General features: G+C 58.1%; 1 protein-coding gene across 7 annotated transcripts in view; it reads right to left on the bottom strand.

The window, feature by feature from the left end:
• ANK1 (ankyrin 1) overlaps positions 3,800-20,896 on the bottom strand; it is a 241,294-nt gene continuing 224,197 nt past the window's right edge. For 2 of the 7 annotated variants that reach the window (XM_018041976.1, XM_018041979.1), the window contains exons 40-44: positions 17,931-18,168; positions 12,627-12,710; positions 11,585-11,725; positions 11,209-11,342; positions 3,800-4,545 (exon numbers count right to left, since the gene is read on the bottom strand). In XM_018041976.1, the coding sequence (XP_017897465.1) occupies positions 11,244-11,342; positions 11,585-11,725; positions 12,627-12,710; positions 17,931-18,168 (562 nt within the window). In that variant the 3' untranslated portion in view covers positions 3,800-4,545; positions 11,209-11,243. Of the gene's footprint in view, positions 4,546-11,208; positions 11,343-11,584; positions 11,726-12,626; positions 12,711-13,650; positions 14,136-17,930; positions 18,169-20,896 lie in introns of those variants that run through there. The other 5 variants (XM_018041978.1, XM_018041980.1, XM_018041982.1 and 2 more) reach the window with 5 other exon arrangements.

The following is a 20,896-nucleotide window of genomic DNA, read 5'->3' as shown; positions in this document are numbered from 1 at the left end:
GGAGGCTTGCCGCTCCTTCTCCATGCTGGGATGGGTAAGTGGGGAGGCTGGGCTTTGGGGCCTGAGAGCCTGCAGGTGGGAGCCTGCCAGGCAGGCTGGGCCAGGGGTGGGAGTGGGACCCCTCTGAGGGTGCTGGCTGGGTGCTCCCCAGGCTCTGGCTCTGCCTCTGGCTCTCCCTGATCCCCTCTGTCTGCCCTTCCGCCTCCAAGGACTCATTTGTGCTTCTGCCGTGTTCTGCCTGGCTTGGCACCTGGGTTGGATGGGTTGATGGCTTGAGATGGCCATTGATTCAGCGATGGGTGCCTGTGCCAGCTTTTGGTTGGTGCTCAGTAAATATTTGATGGGTGAGACGAGATTGAATCATAGGGCACCCATACGCCCTTTTTTTTTTTCTAATAAATTTTTACAACATACAAGGCTCTACCAGGGTCTCTCTCTCATTTTACAAATAGGGAAAACACAGTAAGTACTTGGATCATTTCTGCATGGAACAGCATCCTTTCCTGCAGTTTATTTTTATTTATTACTTCCTTTTTTAATAATCAAATTTGTTTTATTTTTAATCGATGGATAATTGCTCTACAATATTGTGCTGCAGTGTTAGTCGCTTAGTTGTGTACAACTCTTTGCGACCCCACGGACTGTAGCCGACCAGGCTCCTCTGTCCATGGAGTTCTCCAGGCAAGAATACTGGAGTGGGTTGCCATTCCTTCTCCAGGGACAATATTGTGCTGGTTTTTGCCAAACGCCAACATCACTCAGTCATACGTCCCCTCCCTCTTGAACCTCCCTTCCACTCCCTCCCCGTCTGCAGTTTCTTTTTAAATGCCCATCAGCATGTTGCTGGTTTGGACATGCAACATGACAGGGAACACAGTGGCTGCCAGACAGATGGACTTGTGTCCCTTCTCTGCCTGGCGGTCCCAGAGCCCTTTCTTTCCAGCCCATGGTCGCCCTTTGGCAGGCAGAGACAAGCCCGCTCCTGGGTTTTCAGCAGGAGGCCCAGGGCCCAGGTTGTAAGAATGGCTCCCCTTTCACAAAGAGCCGGCTCTGCCCACACTTCTGTTATCTGCTCAGGCTGGAACTGGCTGTGACCCTGCCACACAAGTGACACAGGCTAAACACAAGAAAGACCTCACTCCGGAAGTTTGGATTAAACACAAAAGAAAAGGTTTTTTTTATCCGTCTGAGTTGGCTGGGCTACAAAGTTGTCCATCACCACCCTATGGGAAGCCATATTCCAGTTCCTCATGTGGCCGCCAGAACCCACCCTGGCGGTTATGATTCAGAACCTGTGTCTTAAAATCCCTCTGGGTGATGGTGGTGCACAGCATGGCTGACTGCTTGGCCTGGATACTGACAGAGACGCTTCAGGATCAGACTGAGGCTGGGGGCGCTCCTAAGACCCTATGACTGTGACTTGGCTATATACCCTGCCTCCCGCCTCCACCAATGACGCAAACTTAGGAGGGGAAGCCAGAGTAAATAATTTCTTTTTTCACGCCAAGGTTGACAAAGGCGTTTGCATTCAGTGATCCCAGGATGACAGACTGAAGAGACTTTACTACTTGCTTGATCCCTTCCCCCATTTGATGGGTGAGAAAACTGAGGCCAGCATGGTGGCGAGCCTTGCAAGAAGTGTTAGGAACTAGTTAGGATCAGAGCCATTTTGTTGGAAGTTCTTGAACTTTGGCACTGAGTGCAAGGCTCAGATACCTCCGCAGGGAGCGCTGGGGGTCCCTCTTAAGTGTATGCCTGCTGTGGGCTTACCCACCTGCCTTGCCCTTTGTGGTTCCCTCTGCCCCTCTCCAAACATCTTGGACTTGCCCCCATCGCATGGTCTTTATGGGGTGGGACAGCAATCTGCTCTACCATCTGGGGGTGGTGAGTGGCCTCTAAGAGAATGGGTGGTCCTGATTAAGGGGCTGCCCATGTTCCCAGAAGGTGGGCAGGTGGGGTGCAAGTCTCCCTGCAGACTGATCACCCCCAGACTCCAGACTCCTCCAGCCCCGCTCCCCCCAACCCCCAACTCCCTAAAGATGAGCCGGAAGGAGAGAGGGCACCTGTACCATGAATCGATTTCTTTATTAATTTTGACATTTGTTCAGCTGGTGTAGGGAGAATGGTCTATACATCAGAGAGAGGTGGGTAGGGGGGAGATTCCCTCCAGAGAACAGAGCCGTGTGGGAGAGTCAAGAAAAGAATCATTTTCATAACAATTTAAAAAAATCAAGGTAATTCCAAAACTTCTAAAAAGCGTCTAAGGTGCAGACTGCAGCATTCTCTAGGCATCGTGTGGCGACCCCAAACCCCTCCCCTACAAGCTCCTACTAGCAGCGAACGCGGCATGCCGCCGAGGGCCGGGGCCGGCGGGCCAAGCAGCCAAGCCAGACAGAGCGAGGGGCCAAAGCGCAGCCGGGGCCGAGGCCGGGGCTCTACCGGGGGCTACAGGGTCGGGGCGCCGGGGCGAGGCGGGGCCGATGGCGGCGGGAGGCGGCCCTGCGCCTTGTCTTCCTTGGCCTTCAGCGAGTCCAGCCGGCCGGGGGCGCTGGAGGGGTGGGGGGCGCCGGGGCCGGGCGAAGGGTCAGGCCGGCAGCAGCGGCGAGGATGCTCTGCGCGCCGCCCCGCGCGCTCGGGGAGGGGGCTCCCTCTCCCCGCGCGCCCCTTGGAGGCCGGGCCGACCCCGACCCCGCCTGGACCCCCGGGAACACGTGTGCTCTGGGGCCGGCCGGGGCCGGGGGGCGCTGTGGGTCGGGGGCGCGCTCTGCCGTCGAGGGAGCTTCTGTGCTACTTGGAAGGTTTGGATGTGTTCAGAGGACACCTCGGCAGAGCGGCGGGGAGGACGGGGGCCGGACATCCACACACAGTGTGGCCCTTGGGCGGGCGAGAAGAGCCTGCAGTCTCTCTCCGGGCCTGGAGGGCGCCGCGGGGCGGGCGCGTTGTGCTGATTCGGGCCTCCCTCTGCCGGGGGTCGGGGTCGGGGGCTCTGGTGTAACTTTAAGGCTCTTCCCTGATGGCACCGAGGCGAGGAACTTCATCTCCTTCCTGCCCTGACGGCGGGGGCGCCCTGGGCCGGGAGGGTCTCCTTCCTGGCTGGAGCCTCCAGGTAGTCAGCCGTCTGTCCCCCTGCGCTCCGCCCGCGCGCCCTGCGCTGCCTCTCCAGGAGGCGGGGGACGGGGGTACCTTGACTGTCCAGCCCAGACCACCCCAACCCCCCGCCCCATCCCGCCGGCTACCTGGACTTACAGCACCAAGTTCGCTCCGGGAGACCTCGGGTGGCGGCTGACCTACGAACTGGGCAAGTCCGTATTCGCTAGCCCTATGCCCTTTCTTCCTCTTTCACTGAAAGACAGGCTGTGGAGTTCCTTCTCCCGCAGCCTGGAGAAGTCCTCAGGAGCTGGGCTGTTTGTGAGTGCTCTGTACATACTGCTAAAGTGTTTCTATTGGTTTGCATAGTATTTATTGTTTTTCATATACACAAGGCTTGATTACTGTACAGTTTACACTTTGAACACAGACTAGGATATAAGTGCTTGAAGGTATAGAAAACCTCTTCTCTATTGAACATGCTGGTGCAATCCTGGGACAGCCATCGGCCCTCCCCCAGCTGAGAGCAAAGACCCTTCCGGATGGGGTGCTGGCTCCCTTGGAGCCCTGAAGCTAAGCCTGGGGGGTCCTCGCCTCAGATTCTTAAGTCCCTGACACAAGGAACCCCCAAATGCATTCTGAAGGTAATGATTTTCCATTGGAAGATGATTAATACTGGCAGAGAGAGAGAGAGAGAGAGAGAGAGACAACATAAAAAAAATTCCAGTTTATCCACAGGAGAGTCTATACAGCCTTGGACATCACAGTAAAATCTGTGTGTGTATACTGAGCAGAGGGGAGAGGTGTGCATATGCGGGTGTGTTTGTGTTGTCCTGATGCCATGTTGCACATTCTGGAAGGTTCTGGAAGGTTCGGTCCACCGGCAAGGATGGTCACACATGGAGCATGGAGGTGTGTGGGTGCGGAAGGCTGGCAGATGAGGGCAAGGGATTAATGATGTGGAACTGATTTCATGTCTAGTTTTCTTTTTTTTTTTTTCCCTTTTCAGGAAGCTCTTTTTTTTTTTTTTCCCCCTTTCCAGGAAGCTCACATGGATTTCCTACAGAATGAGGTTGGGAAAAAAAAAAGTACCCTGTAACAAGTCGAAATTGAAATGATTTTAAAAATATCTCATCCCAGCCACAAAAGAGCCCTTGTTTTGCTGTAGCCTTCGGCGCTCTCCTGCGTGTGTTTTGCGTCCCTCTCTCTCTCTGCACACCCCCTCTTGCTGCTTCCATCCACATTCCCCACAGAGATCCACCGTCGCTAGAGGCAGGATTGAAGACTGTAGGTCATGCGTCTACAGTCGTTCATGCGAATAGGTGACTAAAGGAAGTCCCTTACAGAGGTCATGCCGTCAGCCTCCAGGGACGCGTGCGCGGGGCCTCCGGGCCAGCTCTCCTCCTGGGTGCGTGGCAGAGTGTGTGAAGTTCAAGGGTTGGGTGTTGAGGTGTGATCCTGGGGGACACACAGAGAGAAGGAGTCACTTAGAAGAGGCGTAACCCCCAGCAAAAAAAAAATAAACCCGCCATCCTGAGCTTTTGCACTGGTGGCCCCCCAGGCAGGAGTGAATCAGGAAAAGCGGCCTCCCCAAGCAAGGCAGGAGCTGCAAGGTGCTGAGCCTGGTGGGGACCTTCCTGAAACCCCGGCTGGCCCACTCCCGAATCCAGAGGCTGCCACTGGCTCCATGCCCTCGGATGAGTTCCCTGGATGGCACGGTCACCTGGGGAGAGGCCCCCCCGTGTACCCAGCCCCCAGGAGAGGGGCCGGGCTAGGCGGCACCGCCCTGGCTCGTTCAGTTCAGTCCAGCCAAGAGGCACGGGTGTCTCCTGTGTACCAGCCTGCACGGAGTGGGCGTGGCCTTGGGAGCTCGTGGCCTCAAGGGACCTTAGTGCCGCTTCGGTTCTGTCCATGACTCTTCCTGTCAGCGGCCTCTGGCTCCTCTCCCCATGTCTTGTGGATGGACAGCCTCGACTGGGGCCAAGAGGTCTTTGAAAACCAGAGGCTTTCTCCCCAGGAGACAAGGTCTATCAGGCTGGAAGATGGCAGCTGTATCGGCCGAGTGAAGTTGAACTCTGCAGCCTAAAAGTCACAGCCACATGGCATGCCTGCCACTCCATGGGGCCGCATCTTCCAGCCTGGCGGGGTGGCATAAAACTCCAAGTTTGCAAGATCGGCCACCCAGGGTTCTATTTGTAGGAATTTAACACGAAGATGAGCTGACAGCCTCCTAAGCGGGGCCAGAAGTGATATAGAGAGGCAGAAACTCATCTGAGGCACAGCTGTCTCCAGGCAGGGAGCTCGTCGTGGGTCCCACAGGAGCCAGGGTTGGGGAGGGGGCTGGAGATGACCAAGGGGAACTCAGCCCCGAGTGGCTCCCCAGGGATGGAGAGCGGGCTTAAGCTCCTCGCCAGACCGAAAAGCCAGGCTTGCTGCCACTATGGCGTGAGCAAGCTGTCGCCCTGGAAGGGACCCCTCCACCACGGCCCATATCCCTGTTAGCGAAGCCACCTCCTCGGAGTCCAAACCCCTGTGCCTGCTGCTGCCTGCCTTTGACCTCAGCTCCTCTGACAAGGACGTCATCCACTTTCCTCTTGGCCTAAGTTCAGCTCCTTGCCCTCCAGCCCTCTCCTCCAGGAAGCCCTCTCGAAAACTCCAGGTTCCCTTCTCTCTCCCATCTTGTGTCACTGCCTGGCATGTAATGAACAGCCTGGTTGAGAGCATGAACTCTGAAGCCAGGCTGCCTGCACTCATCTCCTGTCTCTGCCGGGTTCCTGCTTCGTGGTCTCGGTCAAGTTACTTATACTGTCAGGGACTCAGTTTCCCTTGTTATAAAGTGAGGCCATGAGGAGGACGCAGCTTGTTGGACTCTGTGATGTTGGACAGCTAACCATCTAGGAAGCGCTCAGGACACTGAGCGGTACTGGATGCCGCCATGCTCGGGATCCAGAAACGCTCCGTGCTGTCTGTCCTGTTTTTCATCTGCTTACCTCCCTGGCCGGAGTATCAACACTCTGAAGGCAGTAGCCAGCCTTTACTCTTCCTGTGTGTGTGGGGGGGGGCTTCCCAGGTGGTGCCAGTGGTAAAGAACCTGCCTCCCACTGCAGGAGATGTAAAAGACTCGGGTTTGATCCCTGGGTCAGGGAGATCCCCGGGAGGAGGGCATGGCAACCCACTCCAGTGTTCATGCCTGGAGAATCCCACGGACAGAGGAGCCTGGCTGGCTACAGTCCATGGGGTCGCAAAGAGTCGGGCACGACTGAAGCGACTGAGCGTGCACATACATACCCTTCCTGTGGGCTCCGGAGTGCCTACCCTAGCGCTGTGCACACCTCATGTAAGAGCCCTTACAAAATCCTGAGCCTGGCGAAGATAAGCTAGGATCTTCCTCCCGCTCTTCGGCCCTGACACAGAGCAGAGGAGAAGGTTCAAGGCGGAGCGGGATGAATCTGGGGTAACTGCTCTTCCTGTCTCTGGGTGAGCTCAGCTCCGGGAGGCGTTGGGACCAGCCGGCAGCGGCAGGGGTGGCCAGGAAGTGCAGACCTCCGGTCGCCACTGCCGTGGGTGCCCCTCCAGAAAGGTCTCACCCCCCAAAACGCTAAGACGACAGCCACCTGTAACTCCAAGTGGCTGAGCAGGTCAGGCTTTTCCCCTCATGTCATTTCTCTGTGTGTGCCATTGGCCCCCACCCCTCCCAGAGTCTGGGGGTATCTCCTCTTTCCTGCAGCCCCAGGCTCCACACCTGCGGAGGCTGGGGGTGAGAGTGGACTGTCACTTAAAAGAGGAAAGTAAGCAAAATATGACCTCAGCCCTCCTCGTCTCCTCCTACGGAGACTGTGCTGTGCTAAGACGCTTCAGTCGTGTCGACTCTTTGCGACCCCATGGACTGTAGCCCGCTAGGCTCCTCTGTCCATGGGATTCTCCAGGCAAGAATACCGGAGTGGGCGGCCATTCCTTTCTGCAGGGGATCTTCCCAACCCAGTGACTGAACCTGAGTCTCTTAGGTCTTCTGCACCGGCAGGTGGGTTCTTTATAGGTTAACTTTCATTTATTAAAATACTCTGGACTTCCCTGGTGGCTCAGACAGTAAAGAATCTGTCTGCAATACAGGAGACCTGGGTTCGATCCCAGGGTTGGGAAGATCCCCTAGAGAAGGAAATGGCAACCCACTCTAGTATTCTTGCCTGGGAAATCCCATGGACAGAGGGGTGTGGTGCAGGGGTTGAAAAGAGTCAGACATGACTGAAGCAGCTAACAGTTACTTATTTACTATTAAAATACTTTCTTTGGTCAGAGCTAACACAAGGCCTTACAACCACAATGTCTGAATGAAAAGTGTCTCTTGAAAAAGGAAACGAAAAAAGCGACAGCTGTCCCATGCGTGGCACTGCCCAGCCACCCAGCTGGGCACCTCTAACCTAGAGGGTATAGGCTGCCTGCTCCCTGCTGTGCCCTGGCAGCGCTGACACCCTGATTCTTGGACCTAGAGCAAAACCCACCAGCTGCTATTGCCTGCTGCGCACTGACCAGGCTTGACTCCACAGCAATTACCTCGATGCTTCAATGTGACTAGGAAGCTCCCTACCCCACCTGCCAGAACTCATGCAAAATCCTCCCCCAGGGCAGGCGGGATAGGGGCGGAATTGGAACGGGCACCGGGCGTCAGGGTCTTCTGCCCTCTGGGCTGTTCCCCTGCTTTGAACCAACGGTCGCCGTCTCATCTCAGCTCACTTTTTAGGCGTCAAGTCTACGACTGTGCCACAGGATTGCTAGGCAATTTGGGAAGAAAAACCAGAACGGGTCTTACTAACCCACTCTTCAGTCTGCATCAAAATCCCTGGAGCTTGCCCCAGTCCCGAGCTCCAGGACCGTGGTTCATTAGTGCTGGGCAGGGCTGGGCGTCTGCACTGCACCAGGTGCCCAGATGAGGGTGATACAGGGATGTGGGCGGCACTTTGAGAATCAGTGGACTGGGACTGGACAATTTAGAAAACCCTTTCACGAACGTAAACCTACAGGTTGCCATAACCACCCCACAGGGGGAAGATGCTGGGGCACCTGAGGCTTGGAGAGGTCAGCTGACCCGCCTGGGTCACGCTGCACGTAAGACCTGCGGTTGGCTGAGTGCCAGGATACACCTTGTATTCTCCTTACTCCTCATGGTTGCCCTCACGGTTACCATGGTTATTTTTAAGCCTAGAAGGAAATGACAACCCACTCCAGTATTCTTGCCTGGGAAATCCCATGGACAGAGAAGCCCACTGGGCTATATAGTCCACGGGGTTGCAAAGAGTCAGACACAACTTAGTGGCTAAACAACAACAGCATCGGAGTGACACGCATTCAGAGGGAGTAATTTCATCCTCCCCGTAGGAGACGGAAGCTTGAGGAGCAGGAGGAGCCAGGCCTGGACTCTGGACCCCTGCCCAGCTTTCGCTCTCTCTCAGTTAGTTCTCATCATCTGCAGGGGGCATGTTCTCTCCAGTCGCCAGGACCCTTGAATTAGCCAGGCCTGGACCACTGCTCCCCAGCAAAGTGCTGCTCAGGGTTCCTGCCAGCCTCTGGTCATGACATGTTTTTCAACCTATGAAGACACAACCCTGTGTATTTCTGATCAAAGACAACATATTTAATGTACCACTGACCCTTGAACAATATGGGTTTGAACTGCACGGACCCACTTATACATTGGCTTTCTTTTTCAATAAATACAGTACTTGCATTTTCATTTCACAGGATCTTTAAATGAACTGAGGGTGGGGTCAAGTTCGTATTGGATTACAGATCACAGCACGTAGAGTTGAAAGAATGAGGGTTTGAACCCAGGATTCTATCCAGACTGTTCCAGCTTCTTGCCCTGGGGGTGAGTCATTCATCAAAGCCTTTATTTTTTTAGGCAGACAGAGCAGTGCTGAGATGTTTAACTGCCTGGAGAGTCAGTGCCCCCTAAGTCCCAAGCTGTTCAAGGGTCAACTGGATATTGTTGCATTATTAATACTGAACTCGTGTCCTGCAGAGCTTTAACTCATGACTGAATGAAGCTCATCTAACACACGGATTTTCTCCACTCGGCCCATCACAGCCCTGCTGCTCTTAGCGACACTAGATGGCAGGACCATTTATAACAGCAAAATCACCCACCAAGAGCCCAAAGATGCAAAAAAAAATTATAAAAAGGTGGCACAAAATAGACACCAAAAAGACGCTGGATCTGAGTGTGATCTGAAAGAGGGACAGAGAGACGGTCGCCTTGTTTGACCTCCACTGGGAACAGGCCCGCAGGGGACTCAGTGTTTCACCCCCTGCACATCCCTGAAAGGCTCCGGGAGGGAAGCGCTGGGCATGCTGGGTTTGGGGGTTACAATGAACTGCAGTTAGTAGGCGACTGTGCAAGTTAGCAATTATTTGGAATCCATGAACCCCGGGGGCCTGTGCAAGTTTGCAAGTGGCAGGTAGCAAAGCATGAAGGACTGAGAGCCTTCAGCCCCTTCCCCATCTTGTCTGCAGTCTGTCTTGCTCAGGGGTTAGAGCATTGCAGGCTGTCCCCTGGGTTCTTGGGACCAGACAGGAGCCTCCTCCACGCTGGCCCCAGCACTGCACACTTCCCTGGCCTCTTCCTGGCAGAAGCCTCAGCCCTAGGCGGTAGCCTGGCCGCTCTGCACCCCACCACCCACACCCGATGGTGTTGGACCTGCATGTCGTGTGCATGCGCGAATGTGTGTGTGTGTGTGTGTGTGTGTGTGTGTGTGTGTGTGTATGGCGGGGTTCAGCCACTTTGCAGATCTACAGAAAAAAATTTCCAAATGTCTAGGTTCCGTCCTTCCCCTTGCCTGCAGTCTAGGCCACCTGTCTCCTGTTCAGGAACATCAGCAGAACCCGAGCCAAACGTCGCTGCCCTACGCAAAATAAGGCCCAAGAGTGTCCTCTGCCTTCCACTGTGCTTTCGCAAAATATCTGCACCTCTGGATTATTTCCAGGACTGACCACAGCTGATGCTCTAAACCAGCAGCCCACTGGGACCCTGGCAGTGTAGGGGTTAACGCGGTGACCTCCTTAAGCTGCTGAGAAGTCAGGTCTAATTTTATCCTATGACTGGATGGGCCAGACTTTTTTTTCCCCCAAGTGCTGAGGGAAGCCCAGAGTCAGCACTTCTGGGGGCTCGGGAGACAGCAGCCCTGCGTGTTTTTTTTTTTTTTTTTTGCCGAGTGCAGAAAGAGAGCCTGCTGGCCGCGGGCCCAGAGCCAGGCCCTGGGGGTGTAAGTGACAACAACCCTGTGCGCGCGTGGGCACCGGGGCCACGTGCTTCCTGCTTCCGGCCGACTCCCACCCCGACGCGCCCGGTACTGAGCTGACCCGAGCTGGGCACAGCGAAGGGCCTCGGGGCAGCTCAGTACAGGACCCGTCAGGGAGGACGCAGGTCCAAGCTGGCCTTGAAGCCCCCCCCCGCCACCCCCACCCAGCACTGCTCAGCCCACTGGAGAGCTTTCGCGACGTCTTCACGGCCTCCTTCCCTCCTGCACTTCACATCACACCCAGGCACCCCCCGCCCCCAGCCACCGTCGCCCCTACAGCCTCCTGTTGTTAACTTTGCCTCTTCCTAGAAAGCCAGGGAGTCACATACTTCAGGAAACACCAAGGAGGATGGAAGCCTTGGATTCCCGGTTCAAGGCACAGATGGGTTCCAGGCCTCTCCCCGATCTTCCTGGGCACATGCACTGAAACCTCACAGCTAGCGGACCCCAGTGCGCCCTCCGAGGCCCTGCCCGCCGCCCACCCAGGCTCCCTTGCTGGGCTGGGCTCCAGGATAACGATCCTGCGGAGATGTACCCTGTGCCTCTCACTCAGGGAAGCACGTGTCCCGCGTCTGTTTTTGCACTCCCGAGGAACGGGTCAGCAGAGGCTGTGACGGTTCTCTCGGGGGAGGAAACAGCTCAGAGGGCACCATTAGTAAGCGGGAGTCTGAGCTTGGAGACCACAGCGATGCCTGGTCCTCCCACTTCATGCTGGGAGAGGCGGGAGTTGGCGGAAGGATGGGGATGCGAAGTGAGCGGCCGTGGGGGAGGCTGGGGGTGGGGGCAGCGGGAGACCGGGCCATGCAGACAAGACCGATGCCTGTGTTACCTCCAAAGAGGCCACTCCACAGGAGGGGCTGGAGATCACTGCTTCCCCCTTTTGAGGCTGGCCCGCTTCACTATCTGAGCCCCCTTCCTGCCCTCTATCAGGTCCGGCTGCAGGCCACTTCCTCTCCGCTCCACCTGGAGACAGCAGTTCAGACAGAAGGCAGGACAGATCACACAGAGAGACGGCGGAAAGGCCAGAGAGGACAGACACTCTACAGAGGCGGCGGGAGAGGGGCCACCAGTGCCAGGAGCCTCAAGGGGGAGCCGGCAGACAGGTGAGAGGAGAGCCCCAGGCGGGCTGGCGCAAGGGGCAGCGGAGGTCACAGGCCGGCCCCTCGGAAGGGTGAGGGCCTGGGAGGCCGCAGCCCCGGCAGTACCTTGGCGTGAGTCATAAAGGAATCAACGTCCGCCTCCATCTCACTAGGGTCCTCCGGGGGCCCCCTGGAAATCACCTCCTCGAGCTCCTGGGTGTCATCGGCTCCAGACGGGTCTATCTGGCGAACGACTTTGCGAACGATCTGGAAAAATGAGAGGGAGGGCAGGAGGGGGCTTGGGGAAGCCATCGAGGAAGAGCCTGAAAGGGGGCAGGTCCCAGGGGGCGGTGCGGTGGGCTCGGGCTGTGGCCCCAGGCACCCTTCCCTGTGGTCAAGGTCAGGGGCGGCCTCTGATCCCCCTGGTTGGGTATGGAGCCTGCACTGGGGGGTCTCAGAAGGCCTGGAATTTGTGGGGGGTCTCAGCGGGGCTCAGGGACAAGTTGGTCTGATGCTGTGACTTCCATCTCTAGCCCATGGGGTCCATTCTGCCTGCTGGTGTGTGACGGACGTTTACACTGTCTTCCCTGCATGACAGTGAGCCCCTGATGGGGAGGGCGTGTCTGTCACTTCGACTGTCTGCTCCCTAGTCACACATCTGAATATGCCAATGACTGTCTGCTCTGCACCGACTGTGTGCAAGGAGTGGGAAGGCGAGAATATGCGCAAGCATGAAGCTCCTTGTGCGAAAGGAAAGACCAGGCCCTGCTCCGGCCGAGTGTGTGCCCCGGAGCCACACCGGTCATTCTCAGCCAGCACAGCCCCGGTCCAGCAGAATCACGGCTCCTGGTATAAACTTTCGGCCAACCCCATGCGTTCTCACATCCTTTTTATCTCAGGAAGCTCCGTGGGGACCCCAACACTACTGTCACACAGCTGTTTTCAGGGCCAGGCGTCACAGGACTAGATTTGGGCTGTATCCATAGGGCCCCATCCTTCTGGAACACAGCTGCCCCAGCTGAGCTCAGACTATATCAGGCAAAGTAAGGACCACCATGTCTGGAACTGCGGCAGGTACCCAAACCGTCCCATCTGAGCCGGGTGGCAGCAAGAAGCTGAGGGTGAGCCCAAAGCCCTCTGCCCAGCTCAGGGGGGACTCCACACCCACCTTCTTGGTGACGACATTGCCCTGCTCATCCGTGAAATGCTCCTCCGTCACCTGCTCCCCTGGAATATTCTGAAGCTCATTCCCCTGGAATCAGAGGAAGGGAGAAAACTCGAGATGGATAAGGGGGGATGACATGGAAAGCAAGGGGAAGCGGAAGTTCCTCCGTCGCGACCGATGCAAACTATACAGTCCATGGAGCTCTCCAGGCTATACTGGAGTGGGTAGCCATTCCCTTCTCCAGGGGATCTTCCCAACCCAGGGATCGAACCTGGGTCTCCCGCATTTCAGGCAGAGTCTTTACCAGCTGAGCCACACGAGAGAAGCTCAAGAATGCTGGAGTGGGTAGCCTATCCCTTCTCCAGCGGATCTTCTCAAACCAGGAATTGAACATGGGTCTCCTGCATTGCAGGCGGATTCTTTACCCACTGAGCCATCAGGGAAGCCCAATAAGGAAATAAGTTAGCAGTAGCAGCAGCAGCCAGAGTCTGATGAGACCCCACCCTGGCAGGAAACCGAAACTCAGCAAGAAGTGAGCTGGACTGACCAGTGGCTGCTCCAAGTTGAGGCGGGGGGTGGGGCACCGTGGGGGGCCCTGGGCCTGAGGTCAGGAGGGGAGCCCAGGCTCACGGGAGTGCTGAGTGACAGATCCCTGCCATCATGCCCCAGAGTGGGCAAAACGGGTTGACGGAGGAACTCCCAGGAGAGGGAGGGAGAGCCTGACGTCTACTCAGACGGCACATTAAGGGGAAGAACGCCCCAGCCACAGACGCTTGCGCCCCGAGGTGCGGGGTCTTGCTGCCTCCCTGAGCTGGTTGTGGACAGAAGCAGGAGGAGGGCCAGCTTCCTGAGTCACAGAGCGGAGCCTTCTCAGCCATTGTGAGGGACGGGGGTTGGGGAGGGCAGGGAAGTGCCGCCCAGCTCCAGCCTGCACATCCCCAGTGCCCCCCAGCCAGGCCGCGCGACCTCTCTTCCGGTGGGGCATCCGGTCTGGCACCCCCGGTGCCCCCACCCCACCCTGGGTTACCTTCAGGAGGACCCGGCGCCGGACCACCCTGGTGGAGATGGTCTCCTCGTCGTCACTCAGCCCCTCACTCTCCCCCAGCTCCTTGTCCAGCTCCTGGTGGACGTGCTTGAGCACGAAGCCCAGGGAGCCCCGGACGATGTGCGCCACATTCTGGCAGCTGACCAGGAAGAAGCCCAGCAGCACCAGGGTGACCAGGAGCTGGGTGATGAAGGTCCACATCCTTGACTGCTCACCAGCCCAGGCCTCCAGGGCCTGCGGAGCCAGGGCGGCGGGGCCAGCCACTCATTCTCCCCGGGGACTCTGGAGGCCCCCCAGGACCCGCTCCATTCTCCCCCGTGCACGGGAGGCTGCAGGGCCCCCACAGTGGAACTGCCGCCCGAGTGCCCGCCCGGCTGAGCGCCCGCCTCTGCCCCCGGCCTGGCTGACGTCAGGCCCCAGTAATTCTAGCTCCTGAGCCAGCTGCCCCGGGCTGTCTGGCGAGGCCAGAGGGAACCCGGCAGGTGTGCGCGTCCCGGGCACCAGACCTGCGTGTTAAAGGGCGTTGTGAGCAACGCCGCCCCCACCCTCACCACTGAGAGCCTGCCCCTGTGCCAGCCAGAGGCAGCTTTAGCCGTGCCCAGGAAAAGGGTCCCGTTCAGGACTCGGGAAAAACAATTAGACGTCTGCAGAATGCGGTTCCTGGTGTGTGTCCTAGGCGGCTACTGCCAGGACCACGGGGATGTCCACTCGCTTGCTCATGGGGTGGAGCCAGCTAACACCCTGGAGGGTGCAGGGTTTGTTTCAAAAACAGCACCCCCCCTGGGTGAGTGGTCAGCCCCAGGAGCACAGGCGTCCAGCACTGGTGGAGGGGACCTTGGGAGCCCGTGTGATTTCATGAGCCCCGCGGCCCTCGTCGGCCCCTTGCCCTGCCTTAGGCAGCTCAGCCATCCTAAATGCTAGTGAGTCCCCGGTGTGTCTATTTAAGGCCTCTCCGTCACAGCTCTTCCCTGGGCGGGGCTGGCAGCGCCAGGGTCAGAAACCAGGCACCCGCAACTCGCCTCTGCAGGCCTGGCTCCCCAAGGCAGCCCAGCAGCTGAGGCTCAAAGGATGGGGCTGCTCCTCTCTGGGCAGCAGTGGGCGTGGCGGGAAGAACCTGGATCAGGACTGGCACCCCGACCCTGCAGAAGTCTAGCGGGGTGGCTGGAGGCCTAGCAGGGTGGCTGGGAATGGGGGGATGCTCCTCTGGGCCTCGGTTTCTCCGGCCGTCAAGATGAGGGTGGGTTGTGAGCTCACCCACTGCTAGGGACCGTGAGGGCCCTCACCCCACGCGGCCTGCTGCCCAGGGTGGGGCTCTGCATGCCCTTTACACATGAACTCAGTTAGATTAACACCATCGTGTCTCTGGTGTTCCCACGTCACACAAGGGCAGCGGACGCACAGAGAGGTTAATGACTTGTCTCATCGCAACACAGGAGCACCGGGGACGCAGACACGGTGCATGCAGGGGTCCCTGGAGCCCTGGGTCTGAGCCTGGGCCAGGAGCCCAAGGTCAGATGCTGCCCACCGCGTCGAAGAGAGGGGCTGGCTGACTTCCAGGTTGAGGTCCCTAGTTACAGTCACCCCCCACCCCGAGTCCCCACTGTGCTTTGAGGCTCACTTAAATACCAGTCAACAGGTGCTCTGCACGCTGTCACCTTAAACAGGCCTCTCGATTAATCAGCCCCCGGGGCCCCAGGAGACCGTGAAGAGACAGTTCGCCCACCCTCCCATCCGCCCTAGACCGGGAGGTACGGGCCCTGCCCGCTCCTGGGACCCGGACCGGGAAGTCTGGGACTCTCCCTGCCCTGGCGCCGGGCCTCCTGGGACTCAGTTTCCTCATCTGTAAACGAGGCAGCTGGTCACAATGACCCTGGAGGGCTTGCTTTTCCAGGATCCTGCCTTCTCTCCAGTCCTCCCCCGCCCCACGAAGCCGAGCACAGACAGGCTCCTGTGCGGTGTCGTCCCCAGGACTCGCGGTGGGGTGGGGGGCACAGACCCAGGGTTGGGAGGGTGGGCCTGGTGCTTTGGGACAAGTGCGCATGATCAGGCGTCGCAGAAGCGGGTGCAGTCCGACCACCAAGAACGCCCGGGGTGGCCTGGGGTTACAAACAGGCCCAGCGGCCCGGCCACCGGAGGCGTGTCCTTGGCAGGGACGCCTTCTAAATAAAACCCTGTTTAATTCCTGGCACCTCTTGGCAGCCAGCAGCCCCGGCCACGGCGGAGCCTGCCTGGTCCTGGGGTCCTCAGAGGCGCCTGCGAGGCTCGGGCTGGGACAGGGGCGAGGGGAGAAGCCGGCAGTGAAGGGGAGGGCGGAAGAGGACATGCGCACACGGAAGACGAGGGACCGGGGAGGCGCGGCGCACCCGCTCCGCTCGTGCTGCAAGTATCGATGCGCGTTTACAGAGCAGTGACTCGCACTTCATACAAACGCAAACTAACACGATGTCGAGGACTTCCCTGGTGGCTCTGTGGATAAGAATGCACCTGCCAGTTCAGGGGCTACGGGTTCAATCCCTGGTTCGGGAAGACTCCACGTGCTGCGGAGCAACTAAACCCAGTGCGCCGCAAAGACTGAGCCCGAGCTTCAGGGCCCGTGAGCCCATGAGCAGGAACGACTGAAGCCCACACGCCTGCGGCCCGCGCTCAGCAGCAGGAGACGCCACCGCAAGGAAGAGCGGTCCCCGCTCATTGCAGCCAGTGAAAAGCCCGCGCCAACGAAGACCCAGCGCAGCCAAAAGTAAACAAATGAATAAAATTATTATTTTTTAAAATTATGTCAAGATCATAACGGGCTTCCCAAGTGGCACTAGTGGTAAAGAACCCGCCTGCAGATGCAGATGTGAGAGAGGAGGGACGGACCCCTGGGTGGGAAGACCCCCTGGAGGAGGAAACGGCAACCCACTCCAGTATTCGTGGGCTTCCCTGGTGGCTCAGAGGGTGAAGAATCCACCCGCAATGCGGGAGACCTGGGCTCCATCCCTGGGTTGGGAAGACCCCCTGGAGGAGGAAACAGCAACCCACTCCAGTATTCGTGGGCTTCCCTGGTGGCTCAGAGGGTGAAGAATCCACCCGCAATGCGGGAGACCTGGGCTCCATCCCTGGGTTGGGAAGATCCCCTGGAGGAGGAAATGGCAACCCACTCCAGTATTCTTGCCTGGAGAATCCCATGGACACAGGAGCCTAGTGGGCTACAATCCATGGGGTTGAAAAATCAAACATGACTGAAGCGAATGAGCACACAGTGCAAGATCATGACATCTGGGATTAGTTTCAAGATAATGTCAGGGGGAAGTGTGTGTGCGCTGGAAGGTAATAGGCTATCCTATCTGGTTTTGTATCTATTTGTAATTTTTCACAATACAAAAAAGTTTCAAAAAACACATTGAAACAGATGTCCACAGAAATGGGAGGAGTCAAGACAAAACAGAATAAATAAAGTAAGTAGCGGGACACGACTGAGCAACTGAACTGAACTGAACTGAAGGGAGGGTGGAGGCCACAGCCTGTGCGGAGGTTGCCCCTTGTCCCAGCCTGTCCCTATGGAGATCCACCTGCGTGGGCACAGACACCCCAGGGAATCCTGGCGACAATCCTTTCTCTACCCCATTTACACAAGGGGACCCAGGGGCCTGGAGGACAGTAGCTGGTTATTGGCCCCAAAGACTGGGTAAGACCCAAATCAGCCAGCGGCCAGGCCTCTGGGTTCTAAGCCCTTCTTCCTAAAACATGACGGAAAAAGAAAACAAACAAAACCAGCCCTCCAAAGACCCTGATGCTGGGAAAGATAGAAGGCAAGAGGAGAAGGGGGCGACAGAGGATGAGATGGTTGGATGGCATCACCGACTCAGTGGACATGAGCTTGAGCAAGCTCTGGGGGAGATAGTGAAGGACAGGGAGGCCTGGCGTGCTGCAGTCCATGGGGTCACAGTCAGACCCAACTGAGCAACTGAACATCAGCTACAGAGCACCCCTCTGATCCTGTGACCACCTTGGGCATGTGAAGAGCGGCCGGCGGTGGGGAGCGGGAAGGGGGCATCATAGGTGTGCTTGGGAGTCTCTGGACCCCCATCAAGGAGAGCCCCTCCCCGCCCTCAGAGGGGTCACAGAGGCCGACAGGTGGGCAGACAGAAAGAGAAGCCACCGCCCCAACCTTTATAGAGAAACCACTCCCAGCGGGGGTCTGAGAGAGTGAGCAGATGCCGGGGGCCTGGTCCTCCGGGCGGAGCATCAGGGGGGCCCTGCCTGAGGGCGCCCACCTTTACCTGGAGGGAGAAGGTGCCGCCAGCCTCCTGTGTCCACTCTTGGGGGCCGGGTGGTCTCCGCTCCCTGCCGACCTCGGACTGCTCAGCCACAGGCCCTAGGCCCTCCTCGAGCTCCGGCGAACCGCCGACCGTTCTCTGGAATGAGTGTGGGCCCAGCGGGGCCTCCTCTGGCCGGGAGCCATGTGCAGCCTCTTGCAGGTAGGAGACGATAGAGCCTTCCGCATCCCAGTCGTGCACCCTGGCCCCCGGGAAGAGACCGAGGACACCGGTCACCCCCAGCCACCTCTCTCGGGGGTCCTCCCCGTCCGGAGCCTGCCCTGCGCTCTGGAGGCTGGGAGGGCATGAACCATCACACAGCATCTGCCCCATCCAGAGAGACACGGACGCCAGTGCCGCTGGGCCCCGTCCTCTGAGTAGACACCTCCGCTCCTGCGGCCCCGAGATGGCCTGGTCATTGGGGGTCCCCATACCCGCCATCCAGCTCCCACCCCACAGTCCTCACGCCAGGGCTCAGCTGGTGAGAAGAGCCCCCCTACCCCTTGAAGCAGGCTCTCCCGCAGCCTCGGGAACACACGTGCCTGCTCCTCCCTCCCTCGCTGGCTGTCCCTTTTCAGTGTCCTCTGTGTCTCCTCCTAACTTCCCCGGCATCTGACCCTGGAAGGGCCCAGGCTCAGCTCTCAGACCTCTCTCCCTGTCTACACCCGCTTCCCAGGTGAGGTCATTCAACCCGTGGCTTTAAGCCCGCCGGCGGGTCCCCAGCAGCTCTTCCCTGAGCTGCAGGCCTGTGTGTCCGAGAGCCTCCTCGACACCTGCCCTGGAGGTCTCTGATGGGCATCTCGGGGGCTCAACTTCACTGAGGGGCTCTTCCCCATGCCTGTTCCAGCACCCTGGGTCCTTCAGGTGTCAGCTCAAGCTCACCTGTGTCCTCTGGGACACCCCCTCTTTCTCTCAATTGCTACATCTTATTTGCCAGCAAATCCTTGGGATTCCACTTCCAAAAATACATCCTGAGCATGACTACTCCCAGCCAACCATCTGGGTCCACGTCACTGTGGACTCTTTCCTGCAGCCTCTCTGCCTCTACTCCTGGCCGCATCTGGCTGTGGCCCAATCACCTTGGATCTCTGCTCAAAACCCTCTGATGGTTCTCCATCCCACCCAAGAAGTACCACAGTCCTTCCAGGACCCCAAGGCCTGCCATGTCGGGCCCCACCACCTCCCTGATCACCCTGCTCCGGGCGCAGCCAGCTCCTCGCTGTCCCTGGAGTGCAGTGGGTGTGCTCTGCTCCAAGGCCTTTGCACCAACAGAGCCTCTGAGGGCACTTCTGCTCAGATGCTGACAGGGCTCATCACCTGAATTCCTTTACGTCCTCCTCTGAGTCACTCTCAGGCGTCCCTGGCCGCCTTCTCTACAATTCCAACCTTCCCCTTTCCTGTTTTCTTTTTTCTTTTCCTTTCCTGCTTTATTTTCTCTTTTCACCACTTGGCACTAATGAGCATTTCTTTTTTAAAATTAGTTTCCATTCCGTTTACTTTAACTTTATTGTCAGCTTCCCCCCCTCCCCGAGAACAGGGGTCCCCCACTTCCAGGATCCACTGCCCGATGATCTGAGGTGGAGCTGATGTAATCAGAATAGAAATAAAGGGCTCAGTAAACGCAATGCACTTGAATCATCCCCAAACCATCCCCCCCGCCCCCACTTCATCAAAAAACTGTCTTCCACGAAATCGGTCCTTGGTGCCAAAAAAGGTTGGGGACCGCTGCACAAGAACATAAATGTCTTGCAGGTGGGGACAGTGTTTTGCTTAAGGCCACAACCCTGGCTTGGAGGCATCTGCACAGGGGCCTGGCACACAGCTGGCCTCAACACACACTATCGGGTGAATGAATGAAATCCATCTGTCCCCATGGGAGGGCTGGCCCAGGTCACAGAGCCCGCCGGTCATGCTCTGAGGCTTGGCCGCCAGGCCCCTGGTCCCTGTCTAGGGATGCTGCTGTCACAGCAGTGCCCTGGCCAGCACACACAGGCATCCAATCCATGCTTGTTGAGCAAAGGGCCACTGCAGGTGCTTAGGAGGCCCAATTTCACCTTGGATCCTCACTGCTCAGCCTGCCCAATTTTCCTCAAGAATCAAAGGGTTCATCTGGGGCACTGAATGAATCCCGGCTATCCTGTCTCCTATATGGCCTTGTTTGCCGTCCTGCTGGGGGATGGGGCCACACTGAGCAGCTGCTCCCTGGGGAGGCGCCACCTGCCAGGGCTTCTGGGAGGGGCACACAGGTGGGAAGGGGAAAGGGGAGCAGGTTTCCCACGGTCCGGCCGGACCTGAGCTCCACAGGGGTGGCCGCGGCCTCCCGGGAGCACAAGAACCGTGTGTGCTTTGGGGAAACTGAGGAGCAAAGCAACAGGGAGGAGAGGGCCTTGGCCACGCCCTTCCTGGGCCAGCCCCAGAGGCCACGGTGATACCTGTCACTCGTCTGTCGGTCTGTCTCACTCTCGCCCCAAGACCCCTCTGCACTTAGGCCAAGCGCCAGGGTGCAGCGGGCTCTCCATTGCATGGACGTGGCCTGGACACTCTGTGTCCAGCGAGGTGCACGAGGCCCTTCCGCCTGCACTGCCAGCCTGGCTGAGTCCCAGGCCTTCTCACGGCGGGAAGCGTGGCCAGGAGCTACCCAGGAGAGGAACCATCTTCAACGGCTGAAGCTTTGTCCCGCCCAGATAAGTCCAATTGGCCTCACTCCTCCAGAGAGGCATAACTAGAAAGGGCAGCCTTATCAGCTCCGTCACATGCAGGCCCTGTGACTGCCCACCCGCTTGCCTGGGCCCTGGAGCTTCCAGGTTTCCAGTTATGGTTTGCTTTCAACAATCAACACAGCAGCGACCGGGGCCCAGGGCCCCCGGCTCTGCTGTACTGCCAGGGCCGTGGCTTGTCCTAGCCTGACAATCGCTTTCCCCATCCCAACA

The sequence above is a fragment of the Capra hircus genome, chromosome 27 (genome assembly GCF_001704415.2).
Source record: "Capra hircus breed San Clemente chromosome 27, ASM170441v1, whole genome shotgun sequence".
Lineage (NCBI taxonomy): Eukaryota > Metazoa > Chordata > Mammalia > Artiodactyla > Bovidae > Capra > Capra hircus.
This window is presented reverse-complemented; position numbering and strand designations above follow the sequence as displayed.